General features: G+C 42.3%; 1 protein-coding gene across 1 annotated transcript in view; it reads left to right on the plus strand.

Moving 5' to 3' along the window:
• Positions 1-6667: 6667 nt before the first annotated feature.
• chs1 (chitin synthase 1) overlaps positions 6668-22720 on the plus strand; it is a gene marked incomplete at both ends in the record, with an annotated part of 37765 nt that continues 21712 nt past the window's right edge. The window contains 2 exons of the mRNA XM_079736503.1: positions 6668-7133; positions 7281-7395. Coding sequence (XP_079592629.1) covers positions 6668-7133; positions 7281-7395 — 581 coding nt within the window. The remainder of the gene's footprint in view (positions 7134-7280; positions 7396-22720) is intronic.

Here is a 22720-nt window from a genome sequence, read left to right on the forward strand (position 1 = left end):
GGAGTTTGCTGTAAAAAAGAAAACTATAACTGGCACCAATTTCCGATCAGCACTTCTAATGACTCTTATGTTGTAGCAATCTAAATATAAACACAATTTCTAGATTGTATCTTCGCTAAGCATTGCAGCCTTTGGTAAAAAAACGTTGGATGTTGTCTTCAGGTCTTTTACCTAACCTGTTCCATAATAGCAAAATAGAAAAGTAATTAAACACATAACATTTGCCCAGCAATTATTCTTTATATTCCCGTTTAATAATTGTTATAGGTGTTGGTGCATGTACACACGTACATATGTATATTCATATGTGAACGTGTGTACATATTTATATGGCATGGGCATGTGAGTATGAGTCTCTTCATCTACATGTGTGTGTTTGTATGAATTTGTACTTGTACGTCTGTGCACATTTGTGTGTGTGTGGGTGCGTGTGTGTGTGTATACATGTGCATGTGTGTCTGCGTGCCTGTGCGTGTGTGTGTGTATGTGTGTGTGTTGGGATGTGGGATGCATGTTTTGGTTGGAAGCTCTCAGCACAAGGTGCCAATGTAAGACACATGCAGAAGCAGGAATGCAGGGGTACATGCGGTACCACTAATGCAGGGGGACATGCTGTTGGAGGCACGCAGGGGGTAATGCAGTAGAAGGCATGCAGCAGGACATGTGGTAGAAAGCATGCAGCAGGACATGTGGTAGAAAGCATGCAGCAGGACATGTGGTATCAGGCATGCAGGGGGGCATACGGTATCAGGCACGCAGGGGGGCATACGGTAGAAGGCATGCACGGGGACAGGGTGTTGGAGGCATGCACGGGGACAGGGTGTTGGAGGCATGCAGGGGGACAGGGTGTTGGAGGCATGCAGGGGGACATACGGTAGAAGGCACGCAGGGGGACAGGGTGTTGGAGGCATGCAGGGGGACAGGGTGTTGGAGGCATGCAGGGGGACAGGGTGTTGGAGGCATGCAGGGGGACATGCAGTAGCAGCCAGGAGGAACAGGAGTGCAGCAGCCATAAGACCCGGGCACCACAGCGTAACTTTGGGAGGGAGGGGGGAGATCAGTGGAGCAGATAGAGCAGGGAGCAGCAACAGATCTGGAGGAGGTGTAGATGTAATGTTGAAAGCAGTGTGGGAGAGAGGGATCGAGAGGGGGAGAGAGAGGGAGGTAAACAGAGTGCCCGAGAGGAGAGCAGCAGATGTGTGGGCTGAGATTTCGTTCATTACCTCCATTTTTACCGGCTTTAGTGGGGAATTCCACGATGCTATCGTCCTATCGTGCTAAATATCCTGTGCGTCGCATAAAAAGATTCAAAAGTACTGTTCCAATAAAAGCAGAGTAGAGAGAGGGAGCGAGAGGAGGGCAATTGAAGGCTTGCCATTTCATTTCAGGGACCGGCTATTTTCTCCATGAGGCACCGAGAACGCTTTGTGCATGTTACTACTGGGCTCAAGTTAAGGCAATTTAGAGAGGAGGAAGAGGAGGTGAGGCTGAACTTGGTATAAGAGTGGGGAAGTGTGAGGAGAGGCGCGGTGGAGTAGCATGGCGGAAGGAAGAGGAGGAGAAGAGGAGGAAGATGAAGAGGAAGAGGAGGAGGAGGAAGCCCTCCACAGAATGACGGTGATGAGGACCCTGGAGAGGGAGGGGGAGGGGAGGGGGGCTGAACGAGCAGAAGGGAAGAGACGAGGAGCAAAGAGTAATAGGAGAGGAGATGTGTGAGTACACAGAGTGTGGTATTGACTGAAGACTTTCCCTGTTAATTGCATATTCCCTGTGATTGCACTGTGCATCGCTGGGCTGCATGACAATCTCTTTCCGTGTCCCTCTCTGTCGTACTCCCCTCCTGTTCCGTGTCGTCGTCGCCCCCTCCACCCCCCGCTCCTCTCTCTCTCCTCCCTCCCCCCACCCACTAACTTTGATCCGTTTCCTTAGACAAAGAAAGAGCCATGAACAGTGTGAGAGACAGAGAGAAAGCAGGGCGAGAGCACGGAGGGAGAGAATTAGAAAGAGAGAGAGCGTAACCCAAGATGAATTAAGGTACATGGTGGAGGGATGAGTTAAAGGAAAACGGCGACAGTGTAAAATGCCCCCAAACACTAAATGTCTATATGATCAATGGAAATGTAGAGCAAAGTTACAGTGGGCGTTTGGACCAGTGAGCATCCACCGTGAGAGCGTGGCCGGTCCGCGCACACAGGGTCCGTACGGAGCTTATCCATCAAGGTGGAAAACCCTGGTTCACGGCCCTGTGACCGCGCTCCGACACACTGGTAAAGAGCCTTTGAACACCCCACACCAAGGGCCTTCTCATCCACACAGCCGAGCAGCAAACAGAGATCAATGTGACAACAAGAGGGGGGCAAAAAGTTGGTCGAAAACTAGCCTCCGTCTTATAAATGGAAGAGCACATTTTGTCATTTAAGAGGGGTGAGTTATGGGACTGATGAAGTATGATTGTGTTAAGGGGTTAAGGAAAGTAAAGTGGGTTTGAATTGACCACAGAGTCAATCACAACTATAACAGGAGTCTGCAGCCAACACTACTGCTCAATCATTGCTGTGAGAAACAAAGTACTGAAAATTGTTGTTCCAAACGACTCCCATTAAATTGAAAATCAGACCATGTCACCCATACCACATTTTCAAAATAAAACACTCAACATTTTTACAGGGGTTTCTGTTTTCCATATAATTACCACGAGAATGGGCTGCTTTTGGTGAGCATCAGAGACTCTCAACCCAAGTAGTCACACACACGTACACACACACACGTACACACACACACACACACACACACACACATACACACACACACACACACACAGACACACACACACACACACACACTTATAAATTATCTCCTTGTGACTGTATGTGAGCACCCAGGTGTATTCTTCCCTATTCAACGTACAGAGACTAACGTACACCAATGTCATACATCATCAGCATGTAAAAAACAGAGGTTTACACTTGAAGAAATTCAACAAACCCCATTATAAGGAACATATAAATAGACCAACTCCTCACCAACATGTATAGGCCGACCGGAAAAGATGCAAAAGCATATGCTTTGCGTCATCTGACATGATCAAAAAGACATGGGCCTTGTGGGATAACACAACTTCTAAAAAGATGTTATTTAATCAACACTATGTACTTGGTATTACAAAGAGTGCTTTCAAACTGACACACAACGAAAGTTGAAGAGTAAAAATATCCCAGTGAAGCGAACAGAGTATTGAAATCAAGTGAGAGATTAAAATGAATGACCTCGTGGTGAAAGTCTTTGAAGCTTAATCAAACAGGACATGACCCGGCAGTAATAGTTATTTGAAAGTATTTGACCCTTATTAAACCGTATCGGACCGGGGTGAGGACATCGGCGCACCTCTCACTCTGTCTCCCTTTCAGTTAATCAGCCGTCTTAAATCTCCCCTCTTCCGACTCACACACACACACACGCACACACACACACACACACATGCACACACGCAGACTTGTCTCCAGTAGATCAATTTCAATTCTGTAGTTAGGGAGCAGACCAAAAGACAGCCTTTCATGTGTTCAGTGTTCCTCAGTCTTGCTCCACGCTTCCATCGTCTTATCGATCCCCCTGGAGCTTCCCCATACTATTTCTGTCTCTATCCCTTCGTCCGCTTTCCTCCCTGCACCTCTCTGTTCATCACCTGCCTGTCAACCCCTTCCTCCCTCCTTCCCTCACTCCCTCCCTCGCTCCTTCCCACCATCACTCCCTCCCGTCATCACTCCCTCCCCCCCGTATTTCTTTCTCTCTGTTTTCATCTCTTCGTCTCATATGTTGTTGTTGTTTTTCTTCCCTTCCTCATCGTTCCCCTTATTTTCCTTCTGGTTTTCAACACGCTGTCCTTCAGACACTGTCCCTAATGACCTTTGCTCCATCTTATCAATTCATCCCTCTGCCTTTCCCTTTAATACCTGTGACCTGTGACTCTATCGATTTCTGTCAAACCTTCTACAGCTTGTTTGGTGTTGACTTGTGTCTCCATTTCAACTGTCTGTCTTCTCGCTGGGTTATGGTTCAGTTATTCATTTTTTATTGCACCGCTATTTACACTATGGATATATTGCACGGGCTATCAGATTTGTTTTATTCAATCGAGCATATAAATGTCTTGCCTGAATCTAAATTCTCTACCGCTTTCAAACTCTCTCTCTATTTCTCTCTCTCTGTTGCTCTCTGAAAGTCTTCCGCTTGAAAGACAGGGGTGAGGTTTGGGGGGCAGCAGATGTCATATTCCCAGATAGAGAGGCAGGGCTAGGGTTCCAGCACCAAATTAACTTTCTCTAAAAGTGATGAGGCACCCAAATGAAATGTTCCCAGTGGAGATGGATCCGCATTGCTTCTTGTTTGAAGTCGCCCTACAAAATTAATAACGACCGTCTCCGGCTTTGTCTTTGGAAGATAAGGACATGCTGCTGAGAAACAATCTTTCCCTATGAAATGCGCGTGTGTATGGGTGTTTGCGTGTTTGTGTGCATGTGTGTGCATGTGTGTCTGTGTCTGTGTATGTTTACGTGCATGCACGATTGTGTGTGTGCACGTGTGTGTGTGTGTATGTGTCTGTGTGCATGTGTGTGTGTCTGTGTGCATCTGTGTGTGTCTGTGTGTGCGGTGTGTGTCTGTGTGTATCTGTGTGCGTATGTGTGTGTGTGTGTGTGTGTGTGTGTGTGTGTGTGTGTATGAGATCCAGAGTCAGAGATAGGGAGAAAGTGAGCATTGGAGAGAAGAGACATGCAAAACAAAGATGACTGGTGGTACAATACTGAGCTATGGTTTAGACCCAATGATTTGTTGAGGTAGATGGTGTGTGAGTGTGTGTTTGTGGGTGTGGGTGTGGGTGTTTGTGTGGGTGGTTGTGTGGCTGGGTGCGTGTGTGACTGCCCAGTAACCATCAAGAGAGGAATGAATTATACCATAGATATTGAATTTGTCTTCCCTCAACACTAGGGCCTATCACATTTTTGCAGGACGTACTCAAGTAAGACCTGAAAGTGCAAATATTAGATGTTAGAATGGCGATCTCATTGCCAAAGTGTGCTACCAGTGGCATACCTAATTCGATCCCTGACCATGTAAAGTCCGGCTCCTAATGAATTGTGATAGCAGTTTGTACTGCAAGTTCAAAGTCAACCCTATTAGCTGGCCGCAATGATTGATATTCAGAAAGATTTGAGAAAGAAAAACAATGTACAATTATCAATGGCCACTAGTACAATGTTTATGAATACTAAAGCTTTTATTTAATTTTGCCAGACAAAACATTATAGACATTTTACATTTTTGGTAGCAAATGGCCCGTGTTTGTTTCCATTGTCGGGTCCTCATGCACACATAAACGATCCTGCATGGACTTGAAACACAGGTGGTCCTTCATTCAAGATGCACGTGATTACTTTAATTATTTTGTCAACCACTGAACTTAATTAACTAGGCCACACATTGGAATAGATTAACTTGGTCTACATTTCCCAAAGAACAGTTTCAAACAGTATGCAGCAACATTAATTGCGGAAAAAAGCCATCTAAATGAACAAACAGGTGGCTAGATTTAGAGGTCCAAAAATAGCACCTTAAAGTAGTCCTCACAGCGTGATGGAACCGCGCCCAGCCAGGATAGACCGCATTATGACATTTAAGGAAATTACTAACTGAACCTCAAGCTTTTCCTCTTTTATTTCCTCTTTTACTGAAGCAGCTGTTTTTTTTTTAAAGTAAACAGTCAGATGTTTATTGGCCGTTTTCCATTAAAGACTTTGTGAAATACTACTTTTTCGTTTGAAGACCATCGAAGCGATTATCCTTGGGGACAATTCCAGTCCATACCGCACACAACCCGAGTGCTACTTCGAGCCATGTGCTACCAAACATTTTTTTTTTCTATATTTGTCCCTTAGTTGATATAATTATGCTCCTCTAGACCCTCGGTTCTAAAAGTGGAGTCCCCGGACCCCCGGGGGTCCGCGGTGCGTTGCCAGGGGGTCCGTGAAGAGCTTGTTACAACATAAACATACCGGTATTTATGGAGAAAGTGCTGGGCCTGTCGTCATTACTCCCGTCGGCGTAACGTTAAACCAATGAACACTCGGCTTTACATTACGTCAAACTCCCTCAGGCTTTAACTCCACATCTCGCAGCTGAATAACTAAATGAAAGCCAATTAAACAGGCGCATTGTGTTCAGCCCTCTCTCTGCTTTCATCTTGGGCCAATAGTAACTCTGTTAACATTACGTCAATCTGTCAACGCATGCTCGAGTCTGAAAACTTTTAAGTAGCCTACTGAGGAGAATCCACAATGGATAAATATTTAAAAAGGCCTAATACTGATATTCCTTAACAAAGCGGAAAAGTTAGGAGGTACGATGAAAGCTACATTGTCTTTGGATTTATTGAGAACAGTGGTGGGAAGCCGATGTGCGTTGTGTGTCTTCAAGTGTTAGCGAACGAATCAATGAAGCCCGCTAAACTAAAGCGTCATCTCCTAACCAAGCACCTGGAGTACAGTGATAAATCAAAGGAATTCTTTGTTTGGAAAAGTGAAGAATATATCCATCAACGATCAAAACTCACTAATTTGGCCACAACGTCGCACAAGAGCTGATCCTCCCAGCAGCAGTGGGTATGTGTGAGATAATGCTCGGGACAGAGGCAGCAAATAAATTAAAAAGCATACCCCTCTCCGATGACACCGTGAAGCGGAGGATCGATGACCTGTTGGATGATATCGTATCGCAGCTTCTGGGGAGACTTCGTTGCAGTGAGGTGCAATTTTCCATACAGTTGGACGAATCAACTGATGTGGCTACTGCAGCACAGCTAATCCATCTTGTTCGCTACCTGTGGGATGGAGCCATTCTGGAGGACTTCTTGTTCTGCAAAGAGGTCCCTGGCAGGACAACCGGCGAGGAGGTATTCAAGATCCTGAACAAGTTTTTTGAGTTCCATGAGCTGAGTTGGGAAAAATGTGTGGCTGTTTGCACTGATGGAGCTGCAGCAATGACGGGCCGAAAGAGCGGCGTTGTCGCTCGGATAAAGGCAGTAAATCCAAAAGCGAAATCTGTGCACTGTATGCTGCACCGTCAAGCGCTCGCCTCCAAAGGTATGGAACCAGATCTGCACTTTGTGTTGAGTACAGCTGTAACTGCAGTTAATTTTGTTAAGTCGAGGGCATTGTAGTCACGTTTGTTTGGGCAACTTTGTCGGGAGATGGATGCGGGCAATGACACACGGCTTTACCATTCTGAAGTAAGGGGGCTCTCTCGTGGGAAGGTGCTTCAGCGGGTATTCGAGCTACGCAGCGAGATGTCAGAGTTTATGAGGACTGAAAAGCCCGACCTCGCCGAGTTCTTTTCCGACCCCGAGTAAGTTGCCAAATTGGCATATCTTGTGGATGTATTCAACATTCTCAATAGCCTCAACCTCTCCATCCAGGGACGCTATGCATCCATCCTTGACGTTAGCGACAAAATAACTGCTTTTTATGAGGAAAACTGAGCTATGGAGAAGAAGACTCCAAGGTGGAGTGACCGACATGTTCCCGCAACTCACGGATTATCTTCACGCATACAACCTGTCAGTTTCTGCAGTGAAAGAGGTAGCCACCTATCACCTCACTGAACTCAGCAAGCACTTCAATTCGTACTTTGCGGACGTGAATACTGATGCTGGGGACTGGGTGCGAGATCCCTTTGCTCCAGGAGTAACATGTAGCGGCCTCACTAGCAAAGCAGAGGATGAGTTGGTGGACTTATCTTGTGATCGGACTCTGAAGGCCCGATTCCAGCAGGTGAGCCATGTAGACTTTTGGCCCTCCCTCTCACGTGAGTATCCTGAGCTCACAGCACAGGCCATGCAGGTATTGCTATCATTTCCTACTACTTACTTAACGGAGTCATCGTTCTCAACTTTGACTGCAATGAAGACAAACTACAGAGCTCGTCTCCATGTAGAGAGTGATCTTAGAGTCTGTTTATCGTCCATCACGCCAAGACTGGACAAACTATGTAGTGAGAGACAGGCACACCCATCTCATTAGTGACACATTAATCTTCTTAATATGGGGTGCCTATTCATCTCTTTCTGTTTAAGAGTATGCATTATTGTCACCTTATATCAGTGCTTTTGTATTGTCTGACACTACTTGATTTGATTAATCAAAGAGTTGATGTTGCACTTGTTACATTGTGTTCCACTGTGTTTCTACAGTTAATTGCCTCTCTCTCTCTCTCTCTCTCTCTCTCTCTCTCTCACTCACTCACTCACTCACTCTCACTCTCACTCTCTCTCTCAAAAGTTAAAAAGTTAGATTCTCTCTGTACCTGTTACTGCATCAGTACATTTTCATTGTCTTTTAGCACTATACTTGCACTATTGTTGCAGTTCATTTTTACTTGCTCAACACCCCCACCCCCCCACACACACACACACACACACACACGCACGCGTGCACGCGCGCGCAAACACACACACACACAGATTTAGCTTTGATTCATGATTTACCTACTGAAACAATTGTCTCTCAATGCATTGAGTATTTTATTTGTTCAACAGTATATTGTCTGTTAAATCAATGTTTTTTGCACTGACCGTTGTCACTGTCATTCATTGTTATTTGCTGTGATGAATTACCAAATGGCCTAACTATTTGTGTGTATGTGGGCAAAACTTTTATACAAACATTTGTAATTTAAAAAAGTAAAATCTATTTACATATTGTAAAGTTATGCCAAAATACAATACAATGCTTATTTAACACTATTGTGGTATTAGCACTGAATGATTGAAGCATAAAAGAGTTCAAAAGCATCTAACAGAAAAAATAGACATGAGCCTATATAATTACATTTGTGTTGCGGTTATGAGGGGGTCCTTGAAATAAATTCTGCCCTATGGGGGGTCCCCGGCTCCATATAGTTTGAGAACCCCTGCTCTAGACCAATAGTAATGTCACAGACATACCATACGAAGAACATCAACCACATACACACACACACACACACACACACACACACACACATCTTTTTATTTTTATTTGCAAACACCGCACTCCAATGCTGTTAAATATAAAATACATTCAATAGGAGAAGTATTACATGGGAAAGGACTACAGCATACCAGGCACCTCAAACATCTTTGATGTGGTTCAGCTTCACCCGATGGGACAGGAATTGTTCCAAATGGACATCAAGCCAAACCCTCTTCTCATTTCTCACAGGGAGACACGAGGCCCATGCTCACTCTCTAAACTGACAACTGCACAAGCCCGCCACGGAATACCCTCACGCCGCAAGGACGCAGATGGGTAGGTCAAAAGTGGGGTAGGCAGATGCTTCGAGTGGACGGCCCTCAAGAGGCTAGCCATTGGCTTGTGTTGCGAACAGCCCATCATCCTGATACTGGAGGTCACTGGCCAGATTGTTGAGAGTGTGAGAGACGAACGGAAGACCTCTGCACCAACCACCACTGCGATTTACCTCAAACACACACAACAAAGAATTTCACCAAATCCCAGCAACCACTTCTTTGTGAGAAAAGCTGTGCTTGCAGGCTGTCATTGTTTACTTACTTCCCTGTGATGTGTCAGGTGTTGCCATAAACAGAGCTTCTAGACTGAATCACTTGAAAGGTCCACAGGGACCAAACACTGGGCAATGGGCAATAGGAAAAGGTTTAGAAATGGAGTTTATTTTACCAGTAGACATTACTACTACCGCTACCTTCCTTTTAGTCTTAAAAGCATATTTGCAATTTAACACAGGTCCAAATAAAGTTATTATCATCACTGGACAAAGCTGTGATTGGATACTTCAGGATTTGAATGGACCCAGCTGTGTGAGGCCATTTCAGTCCACTGCAGTGGAGAGTAAGCATTATTTTTAGAAAAATGATTTCCTCCCATTCAAATTCAAAGCTCAATAGATGATATAAACCACAAACTAATCAACACAACTCTTATCAACAAACAGGCTGCGCACGCAGAGCTTTCCTGGGGAGTTTTTATGGTTTATTTGAAAGCGATTGAGGGGTCCTGTGCCCCAGAAAAGGTTCCTGTGCATTATTAAAGATTCCTGTGCACCAGTGAAGGTTTCTCTTAACCTGTGCATGTTCCACTGCACCAGTAAAGGTTCCTATGCACCAGTAAAGGTTCTTATTCCCCAGTTAATGTTCCACTGCACCAGTAAAGGTTCCTATGCACCAGCGAATGTTCCACTGCACCAGTAAAGGTTGCTATGCACCAGTGAATGTTCGACTGCACCAGTAAAGGTTCCTATGCACCAGCGAATGTTCGACTGCACCAGTAAAGGTTGCTATGCACCAGTGAATGTTCGACTGAACCAGTGAATGTTCCTATACACCAGTAAAGGTTCTTATTCACCAGTGAGGGTTCATGTGGGCAAATGAACGGGTTCCTATGCACTATGAAGGTTAATGTGCACTAGTGAGGGTTTGTTTGAACCAGTGAGTGTTCATGTGAACCAGTGAAGGTTCCTTTGGACCACTGAAACTGCTGCACCACAGCAGAACCTTTGACTCGGACTCGTTCACGAGCGTAAATAATGCGTGGCTAATGAAACCTTTCATGGTGCAAAGTAAAAAGGTAGCATTTAGCAAAGATTAAGGCCAAATGAAACACCATTTGACTTTCATTATTTTTTGTCAGCTTAAATTATGAAAAAAGCAGGGGTGTTGACCATTAGAACATAGCTTTAACAACGTATGTTAACTTCTCATGTCCGAGGTTTTTCCTTTTACTTAACATGAATGACGTTGATGGTTTTTAGTCACTCTGGTGACTTTTTATCACTAAAAGTGTTTTAGTGATAAAGGGATTTTTAGAGTGGTTCAGCTGCTGCTCAATGACTCTCATGTTCCTCTGCTTGCGATCATTGTGATTCACCATGTATTGATCCATTTATTCAAAAGATCCAAAGACAAAGAACGGGTGCATTACGGTATCATTTTCATAATATTGTTAATAGCCTAATAAACATTTCAGTTGCGTTAGTATTTAATTTTTAATTTGCTTGTTTAGCTGTGTGACAGTTAACAATGTTGGTTTATTACAATTATTTATGTGGGTAGGCTACTCCAACCTCGTTGCTGATCGATATGTAACAATTTATTTGTATATAACTTATTGATTGCATTTTTTATAAATAGTTGGAAGGAATCTGTTTCTTAAGCAATAACATTGAACTGTATTTTTTTCTAGGCCTACACACATTTACTATGTTGTTGGTGTTATATGGAGCAATCTTTCATATTTATGAAGTAAACTTATACTTCCATGGTCGGTAAACAATGCGACTGCGATCGCTCAGACCTCTCGCTTATGATGCTACAATGCTAACAATGCTAGAAAACAATGAATATTTCTGCATCCGGTACGTCATGAACTAGGGCGTGGCTAGGCTCCCATAACGCGGAAGCAAATCTCTCCTTGATGTTGCCCTGCGACATTGAGCAGTTTGCATAGGAATGAATGGGCGCCATTTTGGAATCCGCTGTCCATTCTATAATATGTCCATGGTTTTCTCTGTCCAAATTTTGTGCGTCCAATCAGTGAACAGAGGGAGTGGCTGAGAACAATGGCGTTGAAGTCAGCTCTCGTTGACGGACATCTTCACGCACGGTGTTTGGTTTGTCAATCCTGCGCACAACGTGATTCCCGTCCAAACGTTAGCGATTGGTTATGGCAGATCCAGAGTGGCACTGGGCAGATCCAATAGTTTTAAACTTCAACAGACACCCGCCTTCAAGTGAGTTAACGTTAGTCTATAGAGTGGCGAAGTCACGCCTCTTCCGGTAGAGCCCACGGGACCTATGAGATCGAAAAATGTGAACGGGTTTAAATGGAGAGAAAGTAATTATTTTCTGGTCCCAGTCTTCATATGCCCCGGATTACACATATTTTGTTTGTGGATTTAAATGATAATTTTTCATGCAAAGAAAACTAAACATTTTCGTGAAGGAGTTTGATAATGTTAGGTTTTTTCCAAGGGGAGGATAAAAGCATCAAAAGAGGTGAAAACCATTATAAGTTGGGGCATGTGGAGAGTTTCAGTTATGCCGATGGGGAGATTGTCGGTCTTGTCCACGCCAGTCGCAGGAGGCGTTTTCGATCCCATAGGTCCCATGGGCTCTACCAGAAGGGGCGTGACTTTGCCACTCTATTGAGTAAGTCCAGACTCTCTGTGCAAAATGAAATGAAGTAGGAGAGTCTGGTAGAACCAGGCTAACCCAGTAGAGGGCATGTTTAAAAATCACTGTCCCTGGTTAAAGGTTGGCAAAGGTACCATAGGAAGGAGTGGGGTTGTACCTCTGCAAGACTTGAGAAAGAGGGTGGGGAATGAGAGCCGGGCGAGATGGAGGGAGAAACAAAAGAGAGTATACATATCAAGTCATATAAAGACAGGAAGGAAGAAAGAGACAAACGGGGATGTTGAGAGAAGGGACTGGAAGTAGAGAACTAAGGTAGCTAAATTGACTTTGAGGAGGTTAAACTTTGTGTCTATACCCAGAAGAGACTTATTACGATGATAAGAGAATCAAAGAAAGTCTGTGAGAGAGAGAGAGTGAGAGAGAGAGAGAGAGAGAGAGAGATGGAGAGAAAGAGAGACGAGACATAGATTTTATTAAGAGGCATGGAAGGGAAGACATCAGGGGAAGTGTTTGGCTTCTTTACCTGCGTTGTTAGACAACCTAATTAGGTTATCTGCTAATTAGCTTGTTTTGATTCACCGAGTCACCTTGACCTGGGTTCAGGCTATTGGCAAGTAACTGGAGAAATACACTGTAATGGAGGATCACATCTCCACAGCGCCGCACACACATACACACACACACACGCACGCACACACACACACTAACACACACACACATACACACACACATACAAACACTTGTGACTCACACAAATACATCACTGGGATTAAATATATAAGACAGCTATCAGACAGCCTTGAGTGTATGTGTGTGTGTGTGTGTGTTTGTGTGTGTGTGTGTGTGCTCACACACACACAAACACACACACACATTGCTCTTGTCAGCTCGCGGCATATGTTTCTATAGTTTATTTTCTAGATCACGTACTTCTGCTTTTTTTTCCTCTCTCTTTAAAACTCTGACATAGTACCTACAGCATCTATACAATGTGTTAGTCAGATTAACAAATAAAGGAAATATAGCTGTCATTACTCTCTTTGTGACTGCTCTTCACTAGTAAAAAACTCAGTATGATGCTCTTATTTTTCCCATCTGGGATGAGTGAAGAACCTTCTTATCTCATCAGATGTTACCCTATATCTATGCTTATATGTCAGAAATTATGTGGCCCAGCAGATCCGGAGACTACAGTTTAAGAAAGTCCTTTAAAAGCCCTCCGAGATCTCCCTGCCTTAGCGATTTGCAGAGGGAGCAGTTCAGACTGCTGTGGCTTGGACAAGGTTCACAGGCTGGTCTGCAGGCTTCGGTGAGGTGGAGACCAAAGTTGGCATGTATTCAGAGAATTGGGAGAAATTCTTGGCAGTTGCCTTGATTCAAAATGTGAACTTCTAGTAAAAGGTTTGACGATAAAACCCCCTTACAATTTTGCTTCCATCACAATAGAGGATCCATACCTCAAAACAAAATCCATGTTGTCCTCGGCTTATGCTCTTGGATGGTGCTTATGTGATCATGCATAATTCAATGGCTCAAATGTATTCTTGTTTGCCACCATGTTACAGCTTCTGCAAAGTGCCCACGGCCGAACCCTATGTTGTTTTTTTATTGAAGGGGACTGTTTTTAATGGTCGTATTTTCAAAATGCTTACAAGCCTAAGAGATGGTGCATGTGGTTGCATGTTTCCAACAATTGACAAAGGTCAACTAATTATTTTCTTTTTTTACTGTTACATAATTGTAGTTGCATACAATAACAAAATGCTATAATACATTACATTTTACATTCGATAATCCTTTTCTCTTAAGGGAATTCTCCAGTAATGCTGAAATAAATAAATAAGGCAAAGATTCTCATTTTAAACCACTGTATGTGTTTATGTCGATATGAATGGCTTAGCATATGATTTACAAAAATGTGTACAATTGCGTAACCCCCTTTAACCCCTGTTTCCTGTCCTACAACACAAGGCAATATGTCCTGTCTCTCTTCCAGACAATTAGCATCCTGAAGGCAGCACCTCACAGACTAGGGCCCTATCTCCACCTGGATGAATGGCTGTAGGTGGAATACCAATAGACTGTCAATTGTTGTCTAATGTGCTTGTGGTGTTTCACTAAAGCTGGCTGTTAGAAATGTCTGTATATCCATACAGTGCTCGGATGAAAGGTTTCAATGGGGGCTGTATAGAACTGGATACGATACATTCATGAGCTATTTCTAACCCACTTTTTACATTTATAGCCTTGTTTTATATGTGAACACATTTTCCGTAATCACTGTTTAACTTACCCTCTTTCAAAATGGTGCCCGACATTTAAGCTTGTGCTATCTTGGTAAAGTCAGCATCGAACATGCATGAGGTTTTACCAAACACCTGATATTAAGACATCATGATTGGAAGTCAAATAGAAACTCAGGCCACAGGAATTGGTTATCTGAGGGAAAAAGTAATCGACTCGGTATGGTATAGTTAATACCTCATTGGTGTTTGCTGCAGTAGATGCAGAGTAATCCCTGATGGGGTGGAAAGCACTCGTTTGCGATGCGATGTGTGCAATGAAAGGGAGTAATGCGAAGCAATATTAACAACCAGTCCAAAAGATCAACAAGAAATGAAAAGTGGTCCTCTGCAAACAAGTATTTTATGGTGTGGGGAAATGTCCTGCCAATGGTTGTTTGCCAATGGAAATTAAAAAGATAAAACCAAGCTTAATATTGGGGAATATTAAATAGGGGGTGTGTGGGGGGTTACAAAGAATTGTTCCGCTGATCTCTCTCTCTCTCTCTTTTGAAAATAAGTGGACTGTGGGCGGGAGAGTACTACAAACTAGCCTAAGATCTCTTGGTTGCACACCCACCCACATAAGTTTTTGAGGTCAAGCCATTCACAGGTGTGATTAAGTAATGGATCTTAGTTGTTTTAACTTCAACATTATTTTGCTATTGAGGATAATCATTATTTTTAAATGGCCTTGCATTGTTTGTGTACCTGTGAGCATGTGTGTGTGAATGCTCCTCTTGTTATTGTTGTTAATTTATAGGTTATTGTGACCACTAGATGTCACTCAAGAGTGACAATTCTTGAATGGTTTGGAAAATCAATGTGCACTGTTTGTGTGTTTGTTTATGTGTGAGTGCATGCACGGATGTGTGCACGTGTGCGTGTGTTTGTCCGTGTGATTTCTTAATAGATTTCCTCAGCATTTGCATCTCATCCCATTTAAAGATGAGTTCAATAATAAACAACTTCAAAGAAGGGCCAATCTTGTTTTTAATGCATGCATAAAAAATAATTCCAAACAAAGAGAGCAGGAAAGATAAACACACAATCAGAGAGAGAGGTGTGTAAATTACAGAACAAAGCAGAACGTAAAAGCTGAAGCCATCTGGTTAGGTATTGTTTGTTACAGCTGTTGGACTCATGCACACACACACACACACTCATGCTCTCTCTCTCTTGATCACACGCACACCAACACACATGCACGATTGTGCACACACACACACACACACACACACACACATATATATTCTCTTTTGTGGCCTTAATCCCTGCAGGATACTGACTATATTGTTATATGATTCTGTCCAGGAATGTAGTGAGGGATATATGTCACTTTGGGAGTTAATGTAATTGTAAATGAGAGTGAGAGTAAACAGCATCCTGGAGCCAGACTGAGTGTGTGCGTGGAATTAGTAGGCAGGTCCCATGCATACCCTATAACCTTGGCATCACTCTATGTTTTGCATTACTAAGCTTTCTATTTGGATAAGCCACAGATTCAAAAAACAAATGGCGTGATACAGACAGTAAGACAGGGGTTCAACAAGATGGAGGACAAGTTGGTGGTCAAGGTATTGATTGATTGGTTGATTGATGGTTTAGCAACAGCTCTTCTTGTATTCCATCTAGGAATGTGCACCGAAAACACAAACCCTGTTGTAATATCATAATACTCCAAAGGTGTGTCAAAATGTGTTTTGTATCTGTAAGCAAAACACTGTACGGTTTCTTCAATGGTGGTTGGACATGTTCCAGCCAGACAGGAGTGCGATTCTGCCTCAAGGTAAAATGTGCCAGAGGCAGAGTTTGTATTTGCACCATTTTGTTTTTGGTTAATGATTTGGCTATAATAAGTAATTAATAATTCTTTACTTCTTCCTTTTTCCTCAAGTCTTCACCAGGTTTCCGTGAAGCTCATATAATGGGCAGGTGTAATTGGTTGGACCTTGGCCCTTCGTGCGGACGCTGGCCGGGAGCTGCGTCGGTGTGTGGGGCAATGTGCCTGCTCAGAGCCGCTGTGCCGGGAAAGACCAAGGAAACAGGTGTGCCACCGGGGATAACAGGCAGGGTTGTCAGGGGCAGCTACGGTCAGAGGGCGTGCACTGAGTGCGTCACAATCAGAGATGATATCATAAAATGGTTGACTGGCCGGGCAAGAAAATCATTACCCCCTAAAACTGATGAGCACAGTGTGTGCAGGTCTTTCTGTTTACACCTAGTTAAAGTAGTACTCTCTCTGTATATACCAAGCGTAAGTAGTGCTCTCTGTGTATACACCAAGTTAAAGAAGTACTCTCTCTGAATAAACCCATTTAAAGGAGTGCTCTCTGTATAAACCAAGTTAAAGTAGTACTCTCTCTGTATACACCATCACAAATTAGTAGTCTATCTGTATACACCAAGCTAAAGTAGTACTCTATCTATACGGCCTAAGGTAACTAGAACTCTGTCTGTGTAGACTCATGTTAAACTAGCGCATTTACATTTACTCATTAAAATGATACAAAGCGATCTTTTGATGATGCCCGCGTCATCGCGACATATATGAATGATCACAGCTGCCTATCCCCCGTCCATCAAATGTTGTGGTTGTGGTGTTCCCAACAAACTATATTAACCACTGTGGTTCTATCAATTTTGTATGTACACAGATCAATGTGATTAATAAGGTGGAGGTCATCTATTGGTTGTTCCTGAAAAGTATATAAGGCAGAATCGCCACCAGGGGGCTCTCATGATACCCCGCTCTACCCTGGATAGCTACGTGCTGTTGTTACTGTGTTATAATAAATAATACTATTTTATAGCCATAAGTCTGCCGTGTGCGTTTCCAATTGTCTGCTTGAACAGTTGGAACTTTATTCGTTTTTAATACACGACAGTGGCCTTGTCTTATAACATTGCGGGTACAATGTTGACCAATGGGTCGGTGACTGTGGTAGGCCTATCTATAACTGCGGTTTCATGCTGGCACCACAGTTTCAGATACATTGACCCACATTGCCTCCGTCCCACACCCATATTTATTTTTTTATCATCTTGATGAAGAGAAATAGGTAACACATTTATAAGAAACACTGGGATGTACCTCCTGATTTTGTTAACCGCATTCCACCCAAACAACCACAAATGACTCCCTCAATTAAAAAATATGTGTTAACTTAGATTATCATTATTGTTTTGGTTGATTGATCGTCATTCATCTCTGCATTGGTGAATTGTCTCTTGAGATTGTTGAAGTGCACTGCCTTGATAAAGAGGACAAATGCAGCCATGTGTTAAGCTGTTGAGAGATCGACAGACTTAAAAAGCAACAGAGTATAGTCAGTCAGAGAATAAAAGACTAAGCAAAACGTCTGACTTGTAGCCTCACTCTTTAGGGAATACATTTGCTGATTGCCACACTCTGTTCCTATGTTTAAGGTATTTTGAGAAAAACAGACTTTTGCCAGGCTGCGGTCTGCAAATCCAATAACCATTTGCACTTAGCAGGCTGTGCTTACACCTTATCTATCCTGAAATGAACATGAAATGTTTCAATAGAATATAAGTTTGCTCCATTTTCTGTCTTCTTTCTTTTAGCCTTGGGACATTTTCTCTGTCACCAAAGCTAAGAATATCTATAAAACGGTTTACAATATTAGATCAAATCAGATGCTGCCGGCCCCCTGTTGTTAGCTCAGAAATATTGTGTAAGAAGTATCTCACAATAGGCTCCGGGCTGTCGTGACGTAACTGAAAGATTATGTTGTGACTTTAGTCGAATCTGTTCCCTTTAGTTTAGTTAGCAGACCGTTTTATCTAAAGGGGCTCATGGTGAACTTGACAGGTAGCAGGTAGGCACTGGGTAACCAATCCTGTACCTTCTGAATGGGAGCTGAACACCCTACACACTACACTATCCTGCTCCCTGCCTGCGTAAATTCCAGGTATTACAGAATGGGACATTTTAACACCTGTAACCTTCACATAATATTACACTCCATACTTGATATGTTGTCTCATAACACTGACACATGTACAAAACCATGTGTTGCAAAGACTTGTGTACTGCCATAAGCATAACATTGCAGGCCCCGTCATCCTGTATGCCACAGAACGCCAACCGAGTTCAATGCCATGTTCCTGACCCATCAGCCAATCAGCAGCTCTGGTCAACCTTGTCCTCAGAATATAAAGTGCTGCTTACAGCCAATCAGCATCTCTGCTCATCCTTGTCCTCTACCTACAATATAGAGTGGTTCTTGCAATGACACAGAGTTCCGTGATACAGTGAATACTCAGTCAAACCCACGACACACCGCTGCCTTGTGAGAAGCTTGCATCCCATTATCTTCTTGATGATTTGTTGGAGGAAGTAACCCACCAACTAACGAGACATTTCTTTTGTTTTCACAGTTCCAAGCATGAGTAGGAATCATGCACATTTTCAAATCTGTTTGTTGTCACTTGTGTGTTATTGTGTGTGTGTGTATGTGTGTGTGTGTTTGCATATGTGTGTATGCATTGTTCTGTGATTTTGAGTTATTTATACATGTATGCAAATTCCTGTACCTGTACTTGTGTACCTGTGAGCATGTGTGTGTGAATGTTCCTCTTGTTATTGTGGTTAATTTATAGGTTATTGCGACCACTAGATATATGTCTGTGTGTATTCATATCCATGTTCCCATGGAGGACACTTCTACTATTTCTTAAATCAGTTCATTTGTGTCATGTGTACAGTATGTGTTTGAATGTGTATCATGCATTTGTTTTGTTCAATGACTGTGTCCTATTGAAGAAAGACAGTTGCGTTAAGCAACCCATCAACACAGCAGGATGTCCAGATGTTACTGTATGTGCATGCAATAAGTGGACAACAAAGGTTATTTATACCCAAAAGGTGACCTTGGCATGTATGAGGATTTTAACTGTGTAATGGAATTGAAAAGTGTTTTCTAATTCAGCCAAGAATGTTTGTGCTGTACTGCATGAACATAATTCATGATAACATAAGTTATGGCATACTTTGTATAGAATTTTTTTTTGTTTTCCTAATAAAGTTATTAAAAATAAACAGCCCCAGACCTGGAGTATATATAATAACACATGTTAATGATAGTTACACACATAACTACACATACAGAACATACATATGTATGAGCTATAACACAGTTTATATAACTTATTACACAGTGTCTATTATTTAGTACATTTAGTACATTCATGTGATAGTTCCGACATAAATGTCATAGACACACACACACACACACACACACACACACACACACACACACACAAACACATATTCACATGCTGTACTATTAGCCCATGGCATAAACTATAATGAAGACCTTAACATGCAAACTGGTAGATTTATAATAAGGGTTACAAGCATGGGAGAAAATAGGGGTACCGCAGCCAAATATGATTCCTTGCTTGTGAACAGAAATGCATTGTCTATGATGGATGTTTTCACTAGTTTTCAGATTAAACACAGATGTCAGTGAAATGAATGAGGATATGCTGAACAGATTGATGGTCCTTCCTCCAAGATCAATACTGTCATGCTGTTCCTTATGACGATTTGTCAAGTAAGTCATCTCTTTCCCATCAATAGCTCAAAGGATCTGGTGGAATAGGAGCTCTATGGTTCCTCAGTTTTCTGATTGTCATCTTTTGTTTTCAATCCAGCTCACCTGATGTTAGAGGGAGTTGCCATTGCTGTGTTGACCATATGGCATTCTTATTATGGTCTGGCAGAAAATCCTAATGAGACCACCGCCTGACAAAGACATCTCTATGAACAAAACGTCCACGGTAAACAGAACACACACACAGCAGTTCACACAGACCCATTCAGAATCAGACATGCTCAAATACACACACAAACACACGAACAAAAACTATCACAAGCACACACACAAACAGTCACAAGCACACACACACACACACACACACTACCCCCCCCCCCCCACACACACACACACACACACACACATAGTGCACATTCCCATATCATTTAAGGATGAGCAGATTGGTGTGACATCTAGTGGCTGTGAACGACCCTATCTACTGTCTTTCTAAAGCATGCATTGAAAGCATTGTCTACTACAGGTATATACACTTTTACAAATCTTCCAGGTAAATATTAACAGACCATTATGTGCATACATAATAAAGTCTGTTGTACTGTGTCTATGGTGCTGTAAATCTAAGTCTACACAATGTGTTTTTAATGCAGAGTTATATTCTATGTCCTGAAGGGATGAACCCACATCTAAACTAACGGACACAAACACACAAACACACACACACACACACACACACACACACACACACACACACACACACACATCACACAGACGCTAAATGAATGTTATTTAGGTGTTGAGGTTGCTAACCTTCATCAAAACACTAGATACATGGTATAATCCTAGACACGTGGAATAATCCTAGATACATGGTATAATCCTAGACACGTGGAATAATCCTAGATACATGGTATAGTCCCAGACATAAAATCAAATTTTAGACACATGATATAATCCGATATACATTATATAATCCTCAACACATGGTATAATCCTACATACAAGGTCTTTTTCTTTACAGAGACAGGGTGAAACAGTGGCCCCCTTTCTCTAAGGACAATAGCCCTGTAGTGAGTGGGGTTAAACTGTGTTAAAATGCTCTGTGAAACAGTATTTTGGGCTCACTCTGTTAGAGGGGAAACTGGCGTATTCATACATTACATTTTCTACCACTATTGTTTGTTTTTTTGCATTTACAGCCTCATCTGTCCTAGACAGACACAAAGAAATTGCCACGACAATTGTCATGGAACACCCATGGTAAATGCTTTGACCTATACCTCAAGGAATAAAGACAAAAGTGTTAATTGTGTTCAGTCCCTTACTTTGGTTGTAGCTTTGCCATTCAAATTTGGATTGTTTTATACTCAAATGATTTCCTTTGCTTTATATCTTTATATTGATTTACATCAGTTATTTATTGAACAGTCTAGGTGTGTGTGCATATGGGGCAGGTTTGATGACCGCATGTGTAGAGGACTCTTGTACTCACTTATAACCCCCATAAAGCATGCAATTGATAACTGCACCATCTATCACACACCCTCATGGACACTCACTGAACGCACATACACACACACACACATGTGTACACTAACACACACACACGCACACGCACACACACACAAACACACACGCACACACACTCTCTCTCTCACACACACACACACACACATACACACACTGTAGTTGTTATCTTCCCATGTCTTGTGTTGGACGTAGTTAGGTGGTTGCCCCTTGGCCACAAACAATCAGAAGGATGAGCATTGCTTTTTCCAGGATCACAAGGCAGTGAGCACAGAGTCAAACGGACCTGTGTCAAGGATTAAAGGTTCTACTCAGGATCAGTCGACTTTGGTGGGAGTCGCTGAATGGAACAAACCACCGGGTATTTGGACATTAAGTGAGGTTTGTATTGTTTTTGGTAGTTTTGGTTTATTAATGTTCCCTAGTATTACTATTGATTATATATATATATATATATATATATATATATATATATATTACACATATACATAACATTTGACACATATAAGATATATTGTTATTTTTAAGATGATAATTTCCTGATGTCCTGTGTGTTTATATGATAGGTAACAAGAGCCATATCATTTGAAGCAAGATGGATGAACGAGCGAAGAAAAGGGAGGCCAGGCACATGTATGTTTACATAAATCTTCTACAAGGAAGAGATGTGTTTGTTGTTTTCCCTCAATTTGTGAAGCGTTTTTGAACTGTTTAAATAACAACCAATAACAACAATTCCTACGTTCTTACACTGCATTGTGTCAAAAAGTTGTACCTGTGCCAGTATTCTGAGGATACAATCTCATTGTGAGTAGCTGCTGTACACAGAAGATGTCAATTATACTCAAAATGAATAGAAAATGGAGCCATCAGTGGACTGCAAGATTATTTAACAATTTTTAACTGAGATATTTTTTGTTATTTAGAGAGAAAGATTCAGCATGCCAGGCAACCCACAGCATTAGCATGTATAGTTTGTCAGAAAATAAAAGCATAGCTTCTTAAAGTAGTTAGTATTGAATAATCCCATTAGTGATTAGTACTAGTATAGGCCCAGTTTTGCTTTTTATTTGCCCAGTCAGAGTCCTCTGTTTTGACTCTCTTTATTGCAGTCTCTGACACAATCACTGTAT

Source organism: Pollachius pollachius (assembly GCF_949987615.1).
Source record: "Pollachius pollachius genome assembly, chromosome: 5".
NCBI lineage: Eukaryota > Metazoa > Chordata > Actinopteri > Gadiformes > Gadidae > Pollachius > Pollachius pollachius.